We start from the raw sequence: 20,663 nt of genomic DNA, 5'->3' as shown, positions 1-20,663 counted from the left end.
ATCTTGCAAAAGTTCTAGCTTTATTCTCGCTTTCTTACCTTGCCATATATATTTCAACACAATTTTATTTAAATCTTCAAAATAGTCTTTTCCAAGCCTAATTGGAATTGTTTGGAACAAATATAAAATTCTGGGTAATATATTCATCTTGATTGTTGATATTCTCCCTATTAATGACAGCTGTAAATTTTCCCATTTCATCAAATCTAACGCTATCTGCTGCTTAAGTTTGATATAATTATTCTCTTTTAGTGTACTGCATCTTGCTGTCAGATGTATCCCCAAGTACTTAATCTTATTCATGACCTGAATTTTCAATAGATCTGTCAGTTCTTCCTTTTATCTTGATAGCATATTCTTTGTCAAGATCTTTGTCTTATCTTTATTTATTTTCAAACCAGCCACCATCACCGGAGGAAATCATTAAGAAAATATTGGAATGTGCTGAAATTAGTAGATTGACATTTAAAATCAGAGAACAAGATGATAAACAATTTTACAAAATTTAGGATCTATTCTATCAATGGTTAGACAATAAAACATGGTAATGAAATATGTAGTGTCTTAGAAAATAATAAATATATAAAGAGGTATTCTTCTCTTATTATATCTACAAAATGATTGTAGGATAGATTTGAGATGACAATATGAACTGTCATGAAACAATTTAAGTTAAATATGATTATTTTGTAAAACATGAATGAATAAAAATATCAGGGCGTGATCTGACTATGATGGTGAAAGTGTTACTTCTTATTTTATTGCTGCAATAAGAATATTAGTGTCAGGGTTCCAAGTACTACACCCATAGCAAGCAAAACTCCGAGGCAGGTAGATTCCTCCAATAATAGCTTTATTGGATGTATCATATTGGCATAGATCTGGTGAAAACCAACTCTGAAGGTTTGCAACCTATCTGCCTTCACATCCCAACTCTTGACCCAAGTGGCCTTGGAGAGGGGATACCCCTTCCACTGCATAAGATACTGCAACCTACTCCGCACTTTTGAATCCAGAATCTTCTTTACCTTGTAATTCATCTTCTACTACACTACTATTGGTTTTGGGACTGCCCGATCTACCGGCCTGATCAGGGAACCTATTGCCAGCTTTAATAAACTGCTGTGAAAGACTGGATGCACTTTTCCTAGCAGGCAAAGAAGGCTAAGTTGTACCGTAACTGGATTGATCACTTTTGCTATAGAGAAACAGCTAGAACTTTGGTCCTACCTTTTTGCAAGGGAGTTTTAGGTACTTCGTTGAGTGGTAGATTTTGCTCCCGACCCAAAATGGCTCTTGGGGGCTGTGGTGTTTGTCAGATTGCACCTTACGGGTTTTTGCCGCTTCTCGCAAAACCCGCTTGATATTTTCCCACCCCACCTTCAGGGACTCCATTCATTTAATGACATAGATGAGAGGGACTCCCTGGGGAGTTAGGTCATGGGAATGAATTCCATGCCACTGGTGACCTGGAAAGGGGTCAGGCCAGTGCTACTATGCACGACATTATTGTATGCCACTTCAGCAAGCAGCAGTAGCTCTGCCCAGTTAGACTGCTGATAGTTGACATAGCATCTTAAGTACTGCTCTACCATGGCGTTCATGCATTTTGCATTGGTACTCAGATGAAAAGCCGAGCTAAGGTCCTGCAAGGATCCAACAGATCTAACAAACTTTCTCCAGAATTTAGTAGTAAATTGGACACCCCTGTAAGAAATAATCCTGTGGGAATGTCATGCAACCTATAAATCTTTATAAACAGTTTAGCAAGCTTTTTTGCAAGCAGGAGCCCGGGACAAGCTGTGAAATGGGCTTGTTTTGAGAATAAATCTATCAGTCCAAGTATTTCCCCCGCTTTCAGGGAGCTCAACAATGAAGTCCATGGCAATATCCTCCCAGGCCCAGATGGGTCTGTCACCTGCTGAAGTAGCCCTGGGGGTTTTCCTGGCTTTTTCTTCATGGCCGCACAAGTGGCACAGCTCTTGACATAATCCTCAATGCCCTTTTTCATCTTCAGGAATCAAAATTGCCACCTGGCTAAATGCAGAGTTTTTAAGTAGCCAAAGTGTCTTGCCTGCTTTAGAGTCATGACTCTGCTGCAGAACTTGGAGTTGCAGGTTTGTAGGCACGTACAATTTTGAGCCTTTCCAGGTTAGTCCATCCTTTAGGGTCAGTGCCTCCTTGTTCTCATTGTACCATGGGTCGGCTGGCAGCTCGTCTCTTAGTTTTTGGGTCACCCTGCTTCCACTTTTAGCCCCTGTTGTCTAGCTTGCCTCCAGGTAGTGGCTTACGAGGCAGGTTGGGAAGGGGGAACCACTTCATCACATTTGTTATTGTACTGTGGTTTGCTGCCAGGAGGAATTTTTTCCTCCAAGGATGTACTTGAAGTTGAACCATTTGAAGTACTGTGCCTAGTGAAGTTGCTTTGGGGAAAGCCTTTGTGGGGTTCTTGAGTGCATCTAGGTTCTTATGATCAGTCCACACTTCAAGCAGAACATGACTGCCCTCAAGAAAGTGTCTCCGGTTCAACAGACTGCATAAGCTTCCTTCTTCCACACAGCCCATCTTCTCTCAGTCTCCACCTATTTTTTGGAAGGTTGCAAGTTATCATCGGTGTTCTTCTGGATAACTGCTGCAACAGCTACGTTGCTGGCATCAGCTTCGATTACAAAGGGCTGATCCGGATCAGGGTGCCTGAGGATTGACACCTTGGCAAACATGGCCTTCAGCATCTCAAACACCCATTGGCATTCTAAAGCCCAGTTTAGGGGTTGACTTGGACTGGGACATGGTTGCTGCACCTCCCCTCCAGTTTTTAATAGCTCGGTGATGGGTAGGGCAATTTTAGTGAAGGAGGGAAAGAATTGCCTATAGAAGTTAGCAAGCCCCAAGAAGCTCTGAAGCTGTTTTTGAGTGTAAGGAGGTTGCCAGTCTAAAATTGCTTTAACTTTAGCCAGGTCCATCTCTACCCCCTCATTTGACACTCAGTAGTCCAGGTTCATTTTGTGGAATTTGCATTTTGACAGCTTTGTGTATAGCTTAGCCGTGATGAGTTTTTTCAGGTCTTGGTGCACCAGTTTGAAAATGAGAACGTCATTCATGTAGACGAGGACTCCTTTATACAGGTGCTCATGTAGCACTTTGTTTATCAATTGCATAAAGACTACAGGGCTCCTTGTAATCCGAGAGGCATCATGCAGTTGGATTTTGAATAGAAAGCTGCCTAAAGGACAGTTAAAAACAGTTTTCCACTCATTGCTCTCCTTTATCCGCACTTGGTGGTACGCCTCCCAGAGGCCACTTTGTGAACATCTTTCCTTTTGCTAAGTGGGCTAGCATGTCCTTCCTGAGGGGTAGTAAGTAGATGTTTTCTATGCATGATGCATTAATTCCCTAAAATCAATGCATAATCTCATTGATCCATCTTTTCTTTCTTTGAAGAGGCCTGGAGCGGCTACTCTGGACTTAGCTGGTTGTATGAATTCTCAGGCCAAGTTAGTGTCAATGTAATCCCTTAATTCTGTCATCTGTCTTGGGGTCATGGAATACATCTTTAGCTTTGGCAGTTTGGCTCCTGGCACAAATTCTATGGCACAATCCGTGGGGCGGTGAGATGGTAGGGCATTGCATTCCTCCTCACTAAAAACTTCAGCCAAGTCACCATGCTCTCTAAGTATCTGGGGCTCCCTAGCTGTTACTCTGAGGTAGCAGTGGCTTTTTTGCTTTGCTTCGGGCCTTCCAGCTGACTGACTGATCCTTCCCTGTAGGGCTAGGAGGGGGAAGAGGACCTAATCCCAGTTTTATTTTTCAGTAGCTGCCTTCCCATGAAATGGTAGGACTCCATTTGTCCAACCATGCCAGGCCCAGGATGACTGCTTCAGTCATTTTGGAGCCACCACAAACCAGATGAGCTCCGTGGCAACCCATCTCTAACCACATGGGCTCAGTGACAAGTGGCAGGGGCTCCCCCAATTAATACCCATTGACTTGCTTGAAGCGTATGGAGTTGGTTAAGGGCTTCGTCCGGATGCCTATTTTCTGACAGAAGAGGAGGCTGATCAGACACCGGGTGCATCCCGTGTCTATGTTAGTCTACTTCGCTGTGGGCTCCATTCTTAGGCACCACTAGTCTTGACTTAATAGCGAATGGATGGATGGATGGCCTCGAGGGCTTCGTGGACAAACTTCCCCTTTTCTGTGGGTTTCCGCATCAGCTTTTTGAGTTTGGCTGATGCAGGGATCTTTGCTTGGGGGACAGAGGTCACTGCCAGGCATTCTGATACACGATGGCCCTGTTGGCTACACCAGAAACATTTGATTGATGTCATTGAGGTTCCCCTGGGCTGCTCTTCTGCTTGGTGGGAAACAGAACGCCGACTGAGCTGTCTCTTGGGCTTCTTCACTAGTGTTTCTTTAGGGTGCCGGTGGACCTTGATATCCATGGCCACTGCCATCTAATACTAGTCATGGACACGGTCTGGGATGCTCCGGCAAACACAGGCATGGCATAACTTCTTGTTTAGGCCCTCCTTTAAAAAGTGCACTAGGAGGCGTTCAGACCAGTACTGAAGTTTTCCAGCAAATCTCCAAAACTCTCCAACATACTCTTTGGCTGAGTGCCCCCTCTACTTGATCGCTTTAATTTCTGCCTCTGCTTCCTGGCCCTGGCCTGTGACCTCAAACCTTTTTCTCAATTCCTGCAGGAATTTGTTGATGTTCCGTAGCTCAGAGGTGTCTTCATCATGCAATTGGATTACCCACTCCACAGTTTCCCCCTCCAGCTTTTCGGTGATGGCGGTGATTATTTCCTGGTCATTAGGGTAGTAGTCCCTATAGCGATCGATGTAAGCCCACACCTAGTTCGGGTAGAAGGCAGGTTTATCCGGATTTCCATTGAAGGCAGCTCTGAAGCGCAGTGGGATGGCAGGCTGGGCTGGATGAGGAGGAGGCAGCGGCAGTGCAGCTGGGGCAGGCATCCACTGGGCTTGGACCCAGCCTTGCCCCGGGTAGTAAGCCCAACCAGGTGACACCTGCCATGCTGGTGGCAGCTGAGATTGTCTTAGCAAGCTAGCTGGTCTCCAGTGTCTAGGCAGGCTTCACTGTGGTCTGGTGCTCAACTGAGCCGAAGGTGGTAGTGGGCTGGCTGCACAGGTTGTAGCGGTGGTTGACCAGTGTCAACTGGGGAGACTCAGTTGTGGGATGAAGTGTGCTGATAGGAGCAGTGGAGGAGTCACAGCCCAAGTAGATTGATCCCTCATTGGGGGAAACGTCAAAGTTGGCTAGTTCAGGATCACTCTCACTTGTTCAGGCTCATGTGAGTGCCCGATGTTGCTGAGGCTCAGCTGGCCAAGTCTTTCTGACAGCAACCCCAAGGTTTGGTGATGAGCTGCAGTCTGGTACACCCAGTCCCTGGATTCACTGAAGTCTACAGGGCCTGTCAACCTCCACTCAAGGATCGTTGTTCTTCCCTCCCTCATTGAGGAGATTGAGTGCTCTCCCCCTGGTGCCTGGAATGTATCGCAGCAGCCAATGTCTTCCTCCACTCGGTAGAGCTCCTGAGTGGCCGGCCATTCAGTACAGACTTTGGACCGGGCGCCCACTGGGCATGCCACCTCCACCATCGCTTCCTTCACCCGCTGAACCTCCGTGGGGTTTGGTAGGCTTTCTAGGGCTCCTCCATGAGCTCCACAGGTGCCCGCAGCCTCTCCGGTCTTCTCTTCCATGAATCTTCCTGCTGCCCAGTTAGACCGGGTAAGTAGTCAGGGCTCAGGATCCCATATAGCAGCTCCTGTTGGAGCTTTGAATTTGGCAGAGTAGCTTTAATGTCAGGGTTCCAAGTAATAGACCCATAACAGGCAAAACAAGGCAGGTGAATTCCTCAAATAATACCTTTATTGGATGTATCATATTGGTGGAAACCGACTCTGAAGGTTCCCGTGTTTTCACTTAATTAAGCTTGTCACTTTCTGAAAATAATGAGTCACATGGTCCAATCATGATGCTGTCTGGTTGCCTGGTTGTTAGGAATCTGTCCACCAATTAGTTGGGTTGGCAATATATAAACCAGCAATGTATGTTTGTAGCTTTAAGACAAAATCACTGTGTTGATTTATACTATATTCCGATTGGTTGATTGTATTGCAGGTTGCCATAAGAGGGAACTAGAGATCATGGCTTGTTCTCTCTGACATTCTGTCTCTCTGACATTCTGTCTCTCTGACATTCTGTTGCTATCTAAAGTTCTCTATTGTATTTATGCTGTGCTTATACTTTGATATTTTTGTTTACTGTAAATGACAAAGGCAACCAGTAAGAAGACTTTGTAATTGGATATTCTTTGGACTGTTAAACATATATGACCTGAACCGTTTATTGGACTGTGCTATTTCTTAAAGTAAACTTTAACTCAATTTAGTATATCTGTGTGTGGCTGGATAATTATTCATAATTACTCTCATAAACATTTCCATGTGCATATCCTTGTTATTCAAGGGTTGTTATATATCATAACACTGGTGCCATCACTCCTCTTTCCTCTGACCAGGTGTGAGAATGTCCTTGGTTCCCAAGAGAAAGTATTTTGCTTTGGCTACAAATCCCAGCTATCTCAAATCCCCCCTCCCTATCCTTCAGCTCCAATGCGGCAACACTGAAGCTTCCAAGATGGCTTTTGTCAGGTCAGCTTTAGGGACAATTAGATCTGGTGTGTAACCTGAGACAATCTGGAATAGGCACCCATGGCCATCATGGAGGTCGTGAAATTTTGAGGCACTTCTCAACCCAGAGAAGTTTTTCAAATTCTCAGGGAAGGCAGATTGAGATCACCCAGAACTGTAAGTTTGTGGAACTCCACTGACAATCCTGCGACAGCTTCTGGCAGTTCAGACAGGAACATTGCTATGCAACAGGGAGGTCAGTAGGATAATAATAATCCCAGCTGACTCCATGAGTCCAGTCTCAGAAACATGGCCTCACAGCCAGAGACTAGGATAGTAAGGCTCTTTTATGCAACTCCCAGGCTTTTTAGTAAAGCTTTTACAGATAATATTTACAGCTAGTCATCAACTTACAACCATTCATATAGTGATCTTTCAAAGTTAAAATGGCACTGAAAAAAAATGACATATAACCATTTTTCACACTTACGACCATTGTGGCATCCCCTGTGGTCACATGATCAAAATTCAGTTACTTAGCAACTGGCATGTATTTATGATAGTTTCAGTGTGCTAGGGTCATGCAATTGCCTTTTGTGACTTTCTGACAAGTAAATTAATGGGGAAGCTAGATTCACTTAACCCTGTTACTAACTTAATAATTGCAGTGATTCACCAAACAACTGTGCCAAGAAAAGTCATAAAGCTCAATTAACAATTGTCTTGCTTAGCAATGAAAATTTTAGGCTCAGTTGTCGTAAGTCAAAGACTTCCTTTATTTTTACTGTTCTTCTGAAAAGCGACTTCATGGTTATTTTAATGATGTTCATTTTAATACTAAAAGCTGACCTGAACCTTTTCCAGCTGTTTTGTGATATTCCTGAATTTATACTTGTAGTGCTTAAAACATTGAAAAGATACAATTACTTTATATGAAACCATCCCACTTTATTTCAGAAGAATATGGAATGGAATATTTTCTATTTCTCCTCCCTTAGGTTTAGAACTATTTGAGCAGCTAGAAGGGAAACTTGTAAATGCTACTAAAACAGAAAAATGGAGAGAAATATCCTCTTCCTCCAACGTTTAAGTCCAGTAGAGGTCTGCTGATCCAAGGACTTTGATTATTGGAAGAAAAGGAAAAAAGAAAAATCTTTGTACAAAGAAAAGTCTTTGTAAGTGCCCAATTCTGGAGTCCCAATTTTACTTGCACCAGAAATACCTGTGACATAGATAAAATTTATTTTCAAAATACTGGTATAGCAGTGTTTTATAAGCTCCTGAAATGGGTTTATGTCTACTGAATAAAAAAGATAAGTTGGTTTCTCCCAAAAAATAAAACAATATTTCATACTAGGAGACCGTAAAATACGGTCTTCTTTGAGCTGAGCTTCTTTCCCATTGACTTCCTGGACTTACATGTATACATATGCACACTTTTTTGACAGAGTTATATTAGCCTCAGTTTTAAGTACTAATAAGATTCAATATCACCTAGCTTTAAAGACCAGACCAGGTCAACCATCTGCTGCCATTTGCTTTTTCCTGCATTGCACTTTATTTTTGTTAAAGGTATTTGCTTCCAATTTTGGTTTCATGCTGAAGTACCAGGTGGGGCTACCACTAAAAGTGAAAGCATATTTAGAGAAATTAGGTGCTTTGAAATAAAATAAGCCTGAAATTATTTTTTCCCTGATGTCCAGGTTTCATATGAGGATGTGGATCGTCTGAAGGATTTAGGAATGACTGAAAACATGAGGGTGCCACATTTTTTGCAAGACTATTCTCGGTACATGGAACATCTAGAAAAGATCATGGGAGTCAATGAGATATCTGACACTGAACTCCAAGCTCTTGTACCCTAAACCAACCTATCTCTTGTTTCACGAGTCGTTATGTTTTAGATCTGATATAACTCATAGAGTAGATTAACTGAACTTATTTTTGATCCCTGGCAAAACCTATATTTTTTGGACCTGCTTCTGTTTTTTAAGAATGAAAAACTCTAGCTACAAATCTGAAACTCATTGTCTTTCAAAGAAAGAAAGAAAAATCCAGTTTGGCCATTTTAAGCATGAAGCTATATGTAAACCAAACAGATTAAATTATAGTTGTAACACAGACATATACTTTAAGAAATTATTGTGTAAATTTGTCAATAGCACATTTTCAGATTCTACTGGCTTTTGAATTGTCTCTCCACAGTATACTATTTAATATTTTGGGACTTAAGCTTCTTTTGATTTATTTAGCCAATTGTCTTTTGCTATATCAAAAAGGATCAATACCCTACTATGGGGTTTGCTATCACCACAGTCATTACCTGGGCTTTAACCATTAGAATAGCAAGGATACCAGTGAATGCTTGAAAGGTATTGGAAACATAACTACATCTCATGACTATGGATGGATGTTGTAGTCTTGTAGATTTTGCACTTACAATGTATAATCCACTTGATGTCATTTGTCTCATTGTAATTCAGTAATGGGAATTACATGAAAGGGCAGAGAAGGAAAATGATCTCCCACCATGTTTCCTAAGTGCATTCCACTGACTTGTCTTTGTATTTTCATATTTCAGGAAATTTAAAGAAATGACATTATTTTCCTCTTAATTTTATTTTTGATCATGTATAAATAAATTTACAAGAGGAAATGGGAAAGAAATCAAACTTGGAATTCTATTTTTTATCCTCTATTTTAGACTCGCACTGAAATATATTGATATGTAAATAATTCTTTCTGTTTGTTACTGATATAGTTATAAAGAGGCTCCATAGTGTAATGCTTGTGAGATGTTTTGTTAGATTAATATAGAGTGTAAATGGATTTGTATACTTAAACAAAAATCTCCAATTCGTTTATGCATGACTGCAAAAGCACTGAAGCCTATCTGAAAAGTTTAGACTAGCCCACCAGGTTTTGTTTTTTTTCTTTTTAAGATATTGATGCTTTGATTTTAGCACAATGATGGGAGGTAGAACTCTACACCCATTTTAGAGTAGGTTTTCCAAATATTTCCATACATCTTGGCATTATTTAATTCAGTGACAGCCTATTGATGCAAAATTATAGATTGAATGAAAACATATAACAAGAAGACTGGAAAAATTAATAATTCATCATATTAGAATTGTGATGGTACAAATATGTATTGAATTTGATGCAAATCATTGTGTCTTGTTATTACAGTTTGGTTTATGTTGGATTCATAAATTGGATCCATAAACATCGATTTCTGAACTATGTGAATTCAATGAATAGAGATCTCTGGTAGTGTTGTTTAGGCAAAAATTCAATTAAATTGATGATCCATCGTAATATTTTATTAACCCAGTTAAGCAACAGCTTATCTCCAAATAAAGTCTACGTGTTCATTGTATGTATTGCTTCAGTATTTATTGTTTTGATAGCGACTGTGACTGTACCTTATATTATTTCAGAGCAGGGCTGCTGTAACTGTATGCTATCATTTAAAAGGTCTTAATACAGCATGTTAATATAGCTAAGGGTCAGTATGTTTCTGCATTTATTTCTTACCTGTCCTGAACCTATCCCATTAAACCCATTGCAATTGTAGTTAATAAATATAGGTCTGAAGAAAAACATAATTCTGGGTTTTGGGGAGAATAAAGTAACAAATCTTAACAAAAAATGATGACAGCCCACGAATAAAAGGAATCATTATTGACTGAATTGACCAACAAGTCTTGTCATGCAACAGGAGAAACACCACACCATCTATTTAGCTCTTTGGTAAAACCTAAATCCAATCTTAGAATGTAACTGTTGAAAACAATGAATTTCACAATAGCTTTCCTAACTTGCTATTACTGGTATCTATACTCATTTTTCTCAAACAAAAGTATTTAGCAGCAATAGTATTTTTATTAACCAGCCTGATCATTCCCTTGTCAGTCTATATCTAGAGTTTACATATTGAAAGCAACATTACATTCTTAAAGAATGAATGGAAACATGCAGATTATAGACTTCACATATTGAATGTTCTAATTTTACATGCAATGTTATCATGTTCAAATTATTATTAGCAATGTGTTTGTCATTCTGCCCTGCCAAGTGTCATTTTTACAGGAATATGGAAAAATTGTGATATATGGATATTTGTATATGCAAAATCATCTTCCATTCACAAAGAATGCTTTAAAAATATGGTGCAATTTACCTGTTATTCTACCTTAGAATACATTAGTAATTTGATAGACAGCTGATTTCTCCATCAGAAGGACTACCCTATCAATTCATTTTAATAAAGTGATTTTTTTTTCTCTTTTTGTAAAATATTTTGGATTTGTAATGGTAGTTTTGTGAAGTTTTGCTGGATTCTTTGTGACAAACCTATTATTAAGCAGCTGTAATGAAGCGGTAAAATAAAGTGTCTTTCCCAGACTGTCTCATTATGGTTATATATCACCCAATTAAGTTATTTCTAGATAAATGTATTTGAACCAACAAGTACAATTCTTTTATCAATTTATCACAATTTAAAAAATATGCTTATATTTCGGATAAGGGATTATGAAACATACTATCTATATGCTTGGCTTTAAGCATGCTTTAAGAAGTCATACCAAGTCAACCAATCCTATTTGGCTGTAATACAAAGCAACATTTCCCAATCTGTTTTCCTCAGTTATGTTGGATCACAACATACATATATACATACATACATACATTCATGTACAAGTTATACAAATTCCAGATTTTAAAAAACAGATTCAGAATAGTGTTTTTACCTGTATAGAACCTGGAGATACATCCAGTGGTGGATTAAGGCTCATTGGTGCCCTAAGCACTGACAAATTTTGATGACCCCCCTCCTTTGTACATGCTATACAAACAAAGCTATATTTTCAACTTTGTGGTGCTCCCTTTGGGCCTGGTGCCCTAAGCATGTATTTAGTCTGCTTAATGGTTAATACATCACTGGATATGTCCAAAAAAAGCAAAGGTTGAATCAACAGAATTCAGAGTACAACTCCAATTATTCCCTCTGGAACCCAAGTTCAATAAAAGGAAATATTATCCAATTATCCTTGCTAGATAATGCATTTCTTGATAAAAGTAGAGTAAACATGAAACAGAAACACAAAAGATTGTTTATCATTTCCCTTCAATTGTTAAGACATGGACAAATTCTTTCCAGGCTAAAGAATTCATCATAAACTAATGAATGGAGCAATATATTATTTTTCTTTAGAGGATAAGGACAAGAACAGGGGCCATCCTTTGTTATGTTCACTTTCCCCCCCTATGCATACTATCTGAGAATTGAACTTCAAAGAACATTGTGAAGAACGTGCAGAACTCTTAGAAAAGGTTTGTGCTTGTGTCTAGACTGTTTTTCAGGAAAAACTACCGCTTTATGAGGTAAAAAATTCTATAAACTTTACAATGTGTTTTATAAGCAAACTTGAATGCAATTGTCATGCCACACCATACTATCTTTATATACTGTTGTTACCCTCTAGCCCCATCTAGTGGCCAGAGAGACAAATATGCCCTAAGTATATTGTTTGAAGCTGATCTCACAAATGAAGCAAACGATCATCCAAGGACAAACCCATATACCACACAAAGCATCACTGATGAGATTTAAATTGCTTGTATTTATTAATTGTTATGTTCAGCAGTAACTTATTACGTCTATCTTATACTTGGTTCTTATATGTATCCCTATTTTTCTCAGTTTCACCATATCCTGTTCTTTCAATAAAACATTCAGATCTATGCACATGGTCTTTTTTAGCTGCATGTCGAGCTGCACACAAACTAACATGTAGTGGAGACAGAACAATAATGCTGTATTTCAGCATTCAAGTTTTAGGAGATACAACTTCCTCTTTGTTCATGACTAGGAATTCTGACACCTATATACCTACTGTATCTAAAAGTTGGGAAAAACTATTGTATTATATATAATTGATCCCTTGTCATGTACAACCTTTTGATACCTTACAAGAATTGTTGTGTTTCTGCATATACTTTTAAACTATGATAGCTAATGAATGTATACCATTTAAATGAATGAAATGTAAATCAGGCATGCACTTATGGACAGAACTGGCTAAGGGATGTTCAAATTTCATAAGGTTTTAGGAATAAGTCCCAATAGTCATGCTAGTTGGGACTTAGGGAGTTTTAATTATTAATATTTGTTTATATTTTTTAAATTAAGTGATCTAGAAGGCACTAGATAAGGCCAACATAATCTGAATTGTAAAATGATAAGCTTTTCAATGAATTTTGGAGTTTTTTTTTTACTTCAAATGATGCAGCTTATAACTCATCTCTAGGTCAAGACTGGGTATTATATGCAATAGCACTGAAGATTTTTTCTATTGCTGAAGTATCTCAAGCAGATAACAGAATGCATTAAAAACAGGTTGCCCAAGTCTGTTCTTCCAGGAGCTATTAGGTTCAATTATATTGTTTCCCCAAAAATAGGACCTATCCCGAAAGTAGGCCCTATCATGTTATTTGCACATGTGCTGAATACAAGCCCTACCCTCAAAATAAGACCTATTTAAGTGCCTGCACAGCTAGCAGCCATTTTCTTTGGTTGCTTGCAGTGACGCAACCCAAGGTGAGAAGGCTAGGGGGGAAGGAGAGGAGAGGGGAGAACTGCCCAACATGCCTCCGAGAAACAGCTAATCTGTGGTCACTTTAGGAGCCTGCACGGCTTCCACAAAACAGCTGACCTGCAGCCACTTTAGGAGCTTCCTTGCCAATGCAAAACAGCTGATCTACACTCACTTCAGGTGTCTCCTTGCCTAATGTGAAACAGCCCCTAAAGATCAGCTGTTTCACATTAGGCAAGGCAGCTCTAAAGCAGGCGTAGATCAGCTGTTTCATGTTAGTCAAGGAGGCTCCCAAAGCAGCTACAGATCAGCTGTTTTGCATTAGACAAGGAGGTGCAAGGCAGGAGGGCAGCTCACCCTCACCCTCCGCCATACAGGGAAAAAATGGGCGGAAATAAGATCTCCCCGAAAATAAGACCTGGTGCCTTTTTTAGTGGCCCAATAAATATGAGACCCGGTCTTATTTTCAGGGAAACACAGGTAGTATTTTATTAGAAGCAAAATAATGGAGATTGTGAACAAACAGTATTAGTAAGTGGATTTTATTTGCAGTTATCCAGGTATATCCACAGAAACCTCCATGTCTCCATAAATCACAATCCACACAGTGGCAATGGGATGTCCTAAAACATCCACAAAGGGGTCAGAAATAAGAATAGGAAAGATGTTAAAAGCAAAAGCATATTCATTTTAAAATGAAAATAAAATACACAGCAGTTCTTGTTCACTGTCAGAACTTGAACGAAGCTATCTTCTAACCATCTTTTGAGAAAAGAAAAAAGTAGCTTTCCTCTTTTTCATCACCGCTCATGTTTAGAATTCACATCAGTGCACTCCACTAGCACTCCACCTCCATTTAGAGTTAGATCCTTTTTATTCCAGTCCCTCTCAATGTAAAATTCAGCTAAAACTGGACAGTGACTTGATGCTACTCCACCCCATGACCAGTTATCAGGGATCCAGGGGTTTGTAAGACCTTCTCTTACAACTGTCCAATGACCTGTGGAAACAAAATGGTGCAGGAGAAAAAAAAAAGAGTGTCAATATTTGGGAAGACAAAAGAAATCCTGACAAAAGCTTATTTTAAATGTTAATATGTGGGTTTTATTAGAGATAGTGCATCAAACATTATAGCATCAAGGAACTGAGTACAAACCTACTTAGTGCTCAGAAACATCAGGGGTGACTTATATGATTTAAATTTTTCTTTGAAAGAAAATTACAGCACAAAATACAGAAAATGAAATTAAACTAACATGGGAAGTTATGATATAAAAGAATACTACTTCTGAATAATTACTATATTTCTAAATTATTAAAATTAACTTCGTTTACAGAGAAAAAATATTAAAGAAACTACTATGTAACATAGTAAGGGAAACCTGAATACTCAAGGTTATCATGCCTTGTAGTCAGCTGTATACCCCAAATACAGTTGAAGGAGTAGACTATGTATCTTCATATATTTCCTGCTATTCTAAGGTAAGATCTACACCAAACTGTTGTATAAACATTTAAAGAAATTGAATGTAAATAATATAAAGCAAATACATTCAAAGTTCAGCCTCTAAACCACGGGAATAGACAATCTATCCACTTGTAGCATTGTCTCACCTAGTGCAGCCTTGATTTTCTCATAAACGTTACATACAGGCCTTGGTCAACAAAACATTGGCTATTCTAATGTAAAACATCCACATATAGCCATCTTTAACCAACTGGTAGTTTTTAAGTATATTAGAAGCAACTCCCAACCACTCCAGGCAGCAAAATATCTAACTATATTGTGGAAGATGAATGGAGAGTGCTAAGATAGAGCCTATGTAAAGCTGGCAGGATACTGCAAAGAACAGGCATACTTCAAAATAACATTTGCTACATTTGAAGTAGTCACTGAACTAATAATGAGATATACAATAATTGAAACTCAATATTCTCAATATTCATGTCCTCGCAAAATAGAATCTTACCAGTGAAAATCTTTTTCAAACCACGACTAATCCAGATATTGTCCAGAGATTTGGAACCTTGAGGATTCTTTGTGCTGATGTTTGTGAATGTACTTGCAGGAACCAGATGGTGGAATTTTTCCTTTCGTAACAAGTCATAGTCACTACTATCAGGGGGCTGGCTAAAGTCACCCAAAATAACCACATCTTTTTCACCTATGGTTTGAAACAGTATCATTAAAAGTTAGTGAATGTCAGAACTGATATCCAGATGCTATGTTTTCCTTTAGCTCAACCTGAATGTCCCAGTTTTCAAAACTGCTGCCCACTAAGGAGATTCCTTCTGTGAGAATGTCTGTTGATATAATACCACTGTCTCTTCCATCAAATCTATTCTCGAATCTTAGTTCTAACCCTATTCAAAACCTGTAGAGATCCTCAGTCATCCAGTTCATGGTTGTGCCAAAGGTGCTTTTTTAGGAGGCAACTGGATTCCTTGTTTTTCTTTGAAGACGTTTTGCTTCTCATCAAAGAAGCTCCCTCAGCTCTGATAGGATAGTGGGGAATGGAAGGATTTATATCCCTTGCAGACTGCTGATAATCTGCATCCTTTTAAAGGGTTGTTGAAGCACTTGGAGATTTACCTGTGTCCTGAGTGGTGCTCCTGGTTCCTGTAGTCTGCAATTTTTTCCTCTGGAAATCCATCCTACTCTCATACCATTCAAAGGGTGTTCATCCCAAATTGTATAGCTAAAAGTCTGTAGAGATCCATAGCAAATTTTAGCAAATTGTATAGCTAAATTTGGGGTGAACACCCTTTGAATGGTGTGAGAGTAGGAATGGGTTTCCAGAGGAAAAAATTGCAGAGTACAGGAACCAGGAACACTACTCAGGTGACCCTGAGGACACAGGTAAACCTCCAAGTGCTTCAATGACCCATTAAAGGGATGCAAATGACCAGCAGTCTGCAAGGATATAAATCCTTCCATTCCCCACTATTGTCCTGCCCCTGTTGGAGACTTACTCCGAGGGAGAGGAGGAACAGCTGACAGGGAGTGGAAGTGTGGCTCCGGAGTTGTGGGGGAGGCTGGGGAAGGGCAGAGGCCGGCTGGTCAGTCAGAGGAAGACCCAGGCTCATCCCCTCTCCATCCTAGGGCACGCAGGGAGAGACGTGAATGACGTGGTCTACAGGGGAGGAAAGGGCCTTGATCCTCTTCATGGGCTGCAACTGTGAGAACTAGTTAAAAGGACGGACGTTCGTATGGGCCAGTGCTGGAAACAAAGCGTGGAAATATCTCTAGTCTGTCATTCCTCTCTGAGTTTGGCGTCTTTCCCAGTGTGCATTTCGATATCTGTGGATGTCTTTTAAGCCCTTACCTTGCCTGGTTCCCTTAATTGCTTCAGTGTGGTTTGTGTTAGTTTTACTCTTTATAATTTATAGGCATTTTTAGTTTAAACGGCATTTCCTCCTTTTCGTAACTGGTTGTGGGGAAAATTTTTGTCTCCAGTCAAGGATATTTGGAGCTTTGAAGCAAAGTGAAGGAATAAAAGGGGCTTCACTTGTTTTTGTGACTGTGTTTATTTTGTATCCCACCCTAGGCCATCACAACTTTCCTGTCAGAGCTGAAGAAGCTTCTTGGATGAGAAGCAAAACGTCTTCAAAAGAAAAACAAGAAAGTCCAGTTGCCTCATGAAAAACACCTTTGGGGCCTATCAAAACCCTTTTTCATTTAAAACTGTTGGTACTACAACCTATCACCATTTTATTTGCTTTTAAAACAGAATATAATACTACACTTGTGCACAATTTCTAGGCAAGCTGTATTTTGGAGGATTAATTATATTATTGAACAACTACAGTGCTCTTGGTCAATCCAAAATGTTAATAAACCTCAAACATGAATATTTAAGAACGTAAAAGTGAGGCTATGGATTTCTTAGGTGAATATCTATGTGTGCACAATTATTGGACAAATATTAATGTGCAGAATTATTGTGCAACTAAATGAAAAATTTCCCATCTCACTCATTTATTTTCATCTGTTAAAGTGAGAATAATAAACAATCAACTCAAAATTTACTAATAAACATTTCTGACAGTTCAAAAAAAAAATAAATCAGTGACCAATATAGCCACCCTTCTTTTCAATAACAGTCATAAGTCTTCCATTCATGGAGTCTGTCAGTTTCTTGATTTATTGACTTTTTGTGCAGCAGCAACTTCAGCCTCCCAGACACCATTCAGAGAGGTGTACTGTTTTCCTTCCCCATAAATCTCCCATTTAAGAAGAGCCCACAAGTTCTCAATAGGGTTTAGGTCAGGTGAAGAAGGGAGGCAACGTCATTATTCTTTCATCTTTAAGGCCTTTATTGGCTAGCCACGCAGTGGAGTACTTCGATGCATGCAATGGAGCATTGTTCTGCATAAAAATCATGGTCTTCTTTAAAAATGCAGGTTTTTTCCTGTACCAGCTCTTGAAGAAAGTGTTTTCTAAAAACTGGCAGTAAGTTTGGGAGTTGATTTTGAGTCCATCTTCAATCCGAAAAGGTCCAATAGCTTATATCTCATATTGCCAGCCCATACCAGTACCCCTCCTCCATCTTGCTGGTGTCTGAGTCAAAGTGGAGCTCTGTGCCCATTAATGATCCAGTCACAGGCCCATCCATCTGGTCCTTCAAGAGTCACATCAGTCCATAAAACCTTTGACAAATCTTGGCCTAGTCTTGCCATTTCAACCTATGTGTCTTATTCAGTGGTGGTCAGATTTCAGCCTTGCTTATCTTGGCCATCTCTGAACACTGAACACTTTGTACTTCTGGGCACTCCAGGTAGGTTGCAGTTCTGAAATATGACATCACTTGAGGATAATGGGTTTCTGGTAGCTTCATGTTTGATTCTTCTCAAATCTTTGGCAGTTAAGGTGCGTCTTTTTTTCTCCACAAGTTTCTTGCGACCCTGTTGACTATTTGCAACAAAACGTTTGATGGTTCTGTGATCATGCCCCAATATCTTAGCAATTTTAAGAGTGCTGCATTCCTCTGAAAGACTTTTTACAATTTTTGACTTTTTAGAATCAGTTAAATCTCTTTTTTGGCCCATTTTGCCTCAGAAAAAGAAGCTGGCTAATAATTATGCACACCTTGATATAGGGTGTCACCCTCCCTCATTACATAAATACAAATCACCAGATCTGCTTATATCCACTAAGCATTTAAGTTTATACAGTTTGGAGGTGGTAAAGGTCCATACAAGGATGACATGGTCAAAATACTCACTTGCCTAATAATTGGGCACCGTGTAGTAAACAATAGTGCTAAATAAATAATTAGGGTAACATGAAGTGACTGAAAGTAGATCCACACAGGTCTCTTGTTCACATAAAATGAAATGATTGCGGATAACTCTCTTACCCAAATGAATAGGTTTATATATTCTGTTCTTTCCATTATTCTTAATTTAATATTATCTCTCTAATTATTTGTTACTTTTTCATTTGGATTCTGGGAAAGAAAATCATGAATTTAGCAAGATTAAAGAGATGACATTTCGGAAAATATAGATATGTATATCATGTTTTAAAAAGTACATTAAATTGAGTAAAAAAGGACTACCATATTCCACCTGGCTGTAAAAATCAGAGGATCACTACATGACAGCAGAGATATTGAGAGTCTCCCGCCCCAACTGTTACATTAATAACATGTATTATGGTATTAATATTAATATTAATAATTAATATAACATTAATATATAATAATAAATTTGCTATAGTACAAACTGAGCTATTAATATGCTAATATGTTGTGCAGGAATAAATCTGCAGACAGTTTTATCCTAAATCCTCCTGTTATTATTTATACATTAAATACTCTTCTTTTTATACTAAACAGTATAAATTTTTCAACTGAAAAATTATCCCAAAAGGAATTTATGTCTAGGTAATTAGGTAAAAGTTTGCAAGTACAAATTGATTTCTCCTGTTTCTTTTTAAGATACCCAATGATTGTTATTATTGCTCTTTCCTAACTTTTGTATGCAGCTCCATTCCTCCCATGCAATTATTCAGCCACAACTCTTCGATTGTTTGAATTTAAAAAATATATCTATCCTATAGATTTATTTTAATCAAGCACTTTCAATTGGTCTCAGAATTGACAGTAGTGGCTATCTGTTTTATAAGAAACAACCTGCTCTTTATCAGACTAATTCATTTTTTCTATTTAAATAAGTATAATACCGTGTTTCTCAGAACATAAGGCCTTATTTTCTTTTGACCCCCCAAAAAACAGCTAGGCCATCTTTTCGGGGGTGACTTAATTCCCACCCCGTGCACCCTCGCCAAGAGTGCCCTGCGGGCAGCCTTGCCTCGCCACCAGCTGCTCATTAACAGCTGATCATGGCGGAGCACAGAGAGCTCCCTAACCCCGCCAAGCACCTTTGCTGCAGACCCAAGTATGGTGCTAGCTGCCGGGTATGATAAATCAGCAGGAGAATCCTCTGGGAAGCTTAGCAGGGAAAGGAGGAGGGAGGGAGGGAAGAGTATCTTTGGGATTTTCCAGGAGCAATCCAGGAGGTGGATTTCCATCCTGTTCCTGTCCTTCAAGGAGATGAAGGTGAGGAGTGTATTTAAGGGGGTGCTAAGGATCTGTAGGATGATTCCCTTTATCTTATGTTTGGATTGGAAGGTTTGCCCCCTTAGCACCCCCTTAGAAGTATGAATGAATGAATGAATCAACAAGAGAATCCTCTGTGAAGTGTCAGCCCTTCTGGGAATTAGGAACTTTACTCACAAATTACTTTACTCACGTTTGTCAGGCAAGGTAATAGTTTATTGAAATACGTTCCTTCCAACAGGCGACAAAGGCAAAATTCCCTGTAAAGCCAGCACTGAGAGCAACTGCCTCTCAGTGCTTTATATTTACATGTCCCACCCTTGCTAACTAACCTAACATCTGCCTTCCCGACTAATTCCTCACGCCTCCTCCCCGCAAGACTAATTGCAGCTATTCTCAACTTCCCCACCAATAGCAGCACACTCCTCGCACCCCACCCCCAGTATGCAGTCATCGCCATTGAAACCAGCATCAGCAAATCACCATTGAAATGGCTGACCAGCCTCTTCGTATTTCGCCACACCACCCTGTGCCGCCCAAACAATCGCAGCAAGACATTGTCCACTTGCCAAGTAAGTCCCATGAGGCTTTAATACAGCTTTTGCGTTTGCCAATGCGTTCCGGCAAAGCATTTCCGTGAACTGCAGCCGCGATCCGAGCTGCTGCCCAGCTGGAGCTCCGGTGGACTCATTAGCATACTGTCATTGTGTCGGGCTTCACCCTGGAGTAGTTATCAGCCAGATCGCTGAAGCCCGAGCCGCTTTCCAGCAGGAGCACTGGTGGCCTCATTAGCATACTGTCATTGTGTCGGGCTTCATCCTGGGTTAGTTATCGGCCGGATC

The 20,663-nt window shown here is 39.6% G+C and overlaps 2 protein-coding genes across 5 annotated transcripts in view; one reads left to right on the top strand and one right to left on the bottom strand.

Moving 5' to 3' along the window:
* Positions 1-11,066, top strand: part of MATCAP2 (microtubule associated tyrosine carboxypeptidase 2) — a 61,229-nt gene extending 50,163 nt beyond the window's left edge. For both annotated transcript variants that reach the window (XM_026674853.2, XM_087947678.1), the window contains one exon: positions 8,360-11,066. In XM_026674853.2, coding sequence (XP_026530638.1) covers positions 8,360-8,521 — 162 coding nt within the window. In that variant the 3' untranslated portion in view covers positions 8,522-11,066. The remainder of the gene's footprint in view (positions 1-8,359) is intronic.
* A 2,718-nt stretch (positions 11,067-13,784) lies between these two features.
* EEPD1 (endonuclease/exonuclease/phosphatase family domain containing 1) overlaps positions 13,785-20,663 on the bottom strand; it is a 76,420-nt gene continuing 69,541 nt past the window's right edge. For all 3 annotated transcript variants that reach the window (XM_026674854.2, XM_026674857.2, XM_087947677.1), the window contains 2 exons: positions 15,229-15,423; positions 13,785-14,258 (listed from right to left, as the gene is read on the bottom strand). In XM_026674854.2, the coding sequence (XP_026530639.1) occupies positions 14,059-14,258; positions 15,229-15,423 (395 nt within the window). In that variant the 3' untranslated portion in view covers positions 13,785-14,058. The remainder of the gene's footprint in view (positions 14,259-15,228; positions 15,424-20,663) is intronic.

The sequence above is a fragment of the Notechis scutatus genome, chromosome Z (assembly GCF_049901735.1).
Source record: "Notechis scutatus isolate UNSWTSFEM ecotype Mainland chromosome Z, rNotScu1.2, whole genome shotgun sequence".
Taxonomy (NCBI): Eukaryota; Metazoa; Chordata; class Lepidosauria; order Squamata; family Elapidae; genus Notechis; species Notechis scutatus.
Note: the sequence above shows the minus strand (reverse complement) of the source record. Positions and strands in the feature narration are given on the sequence as shown.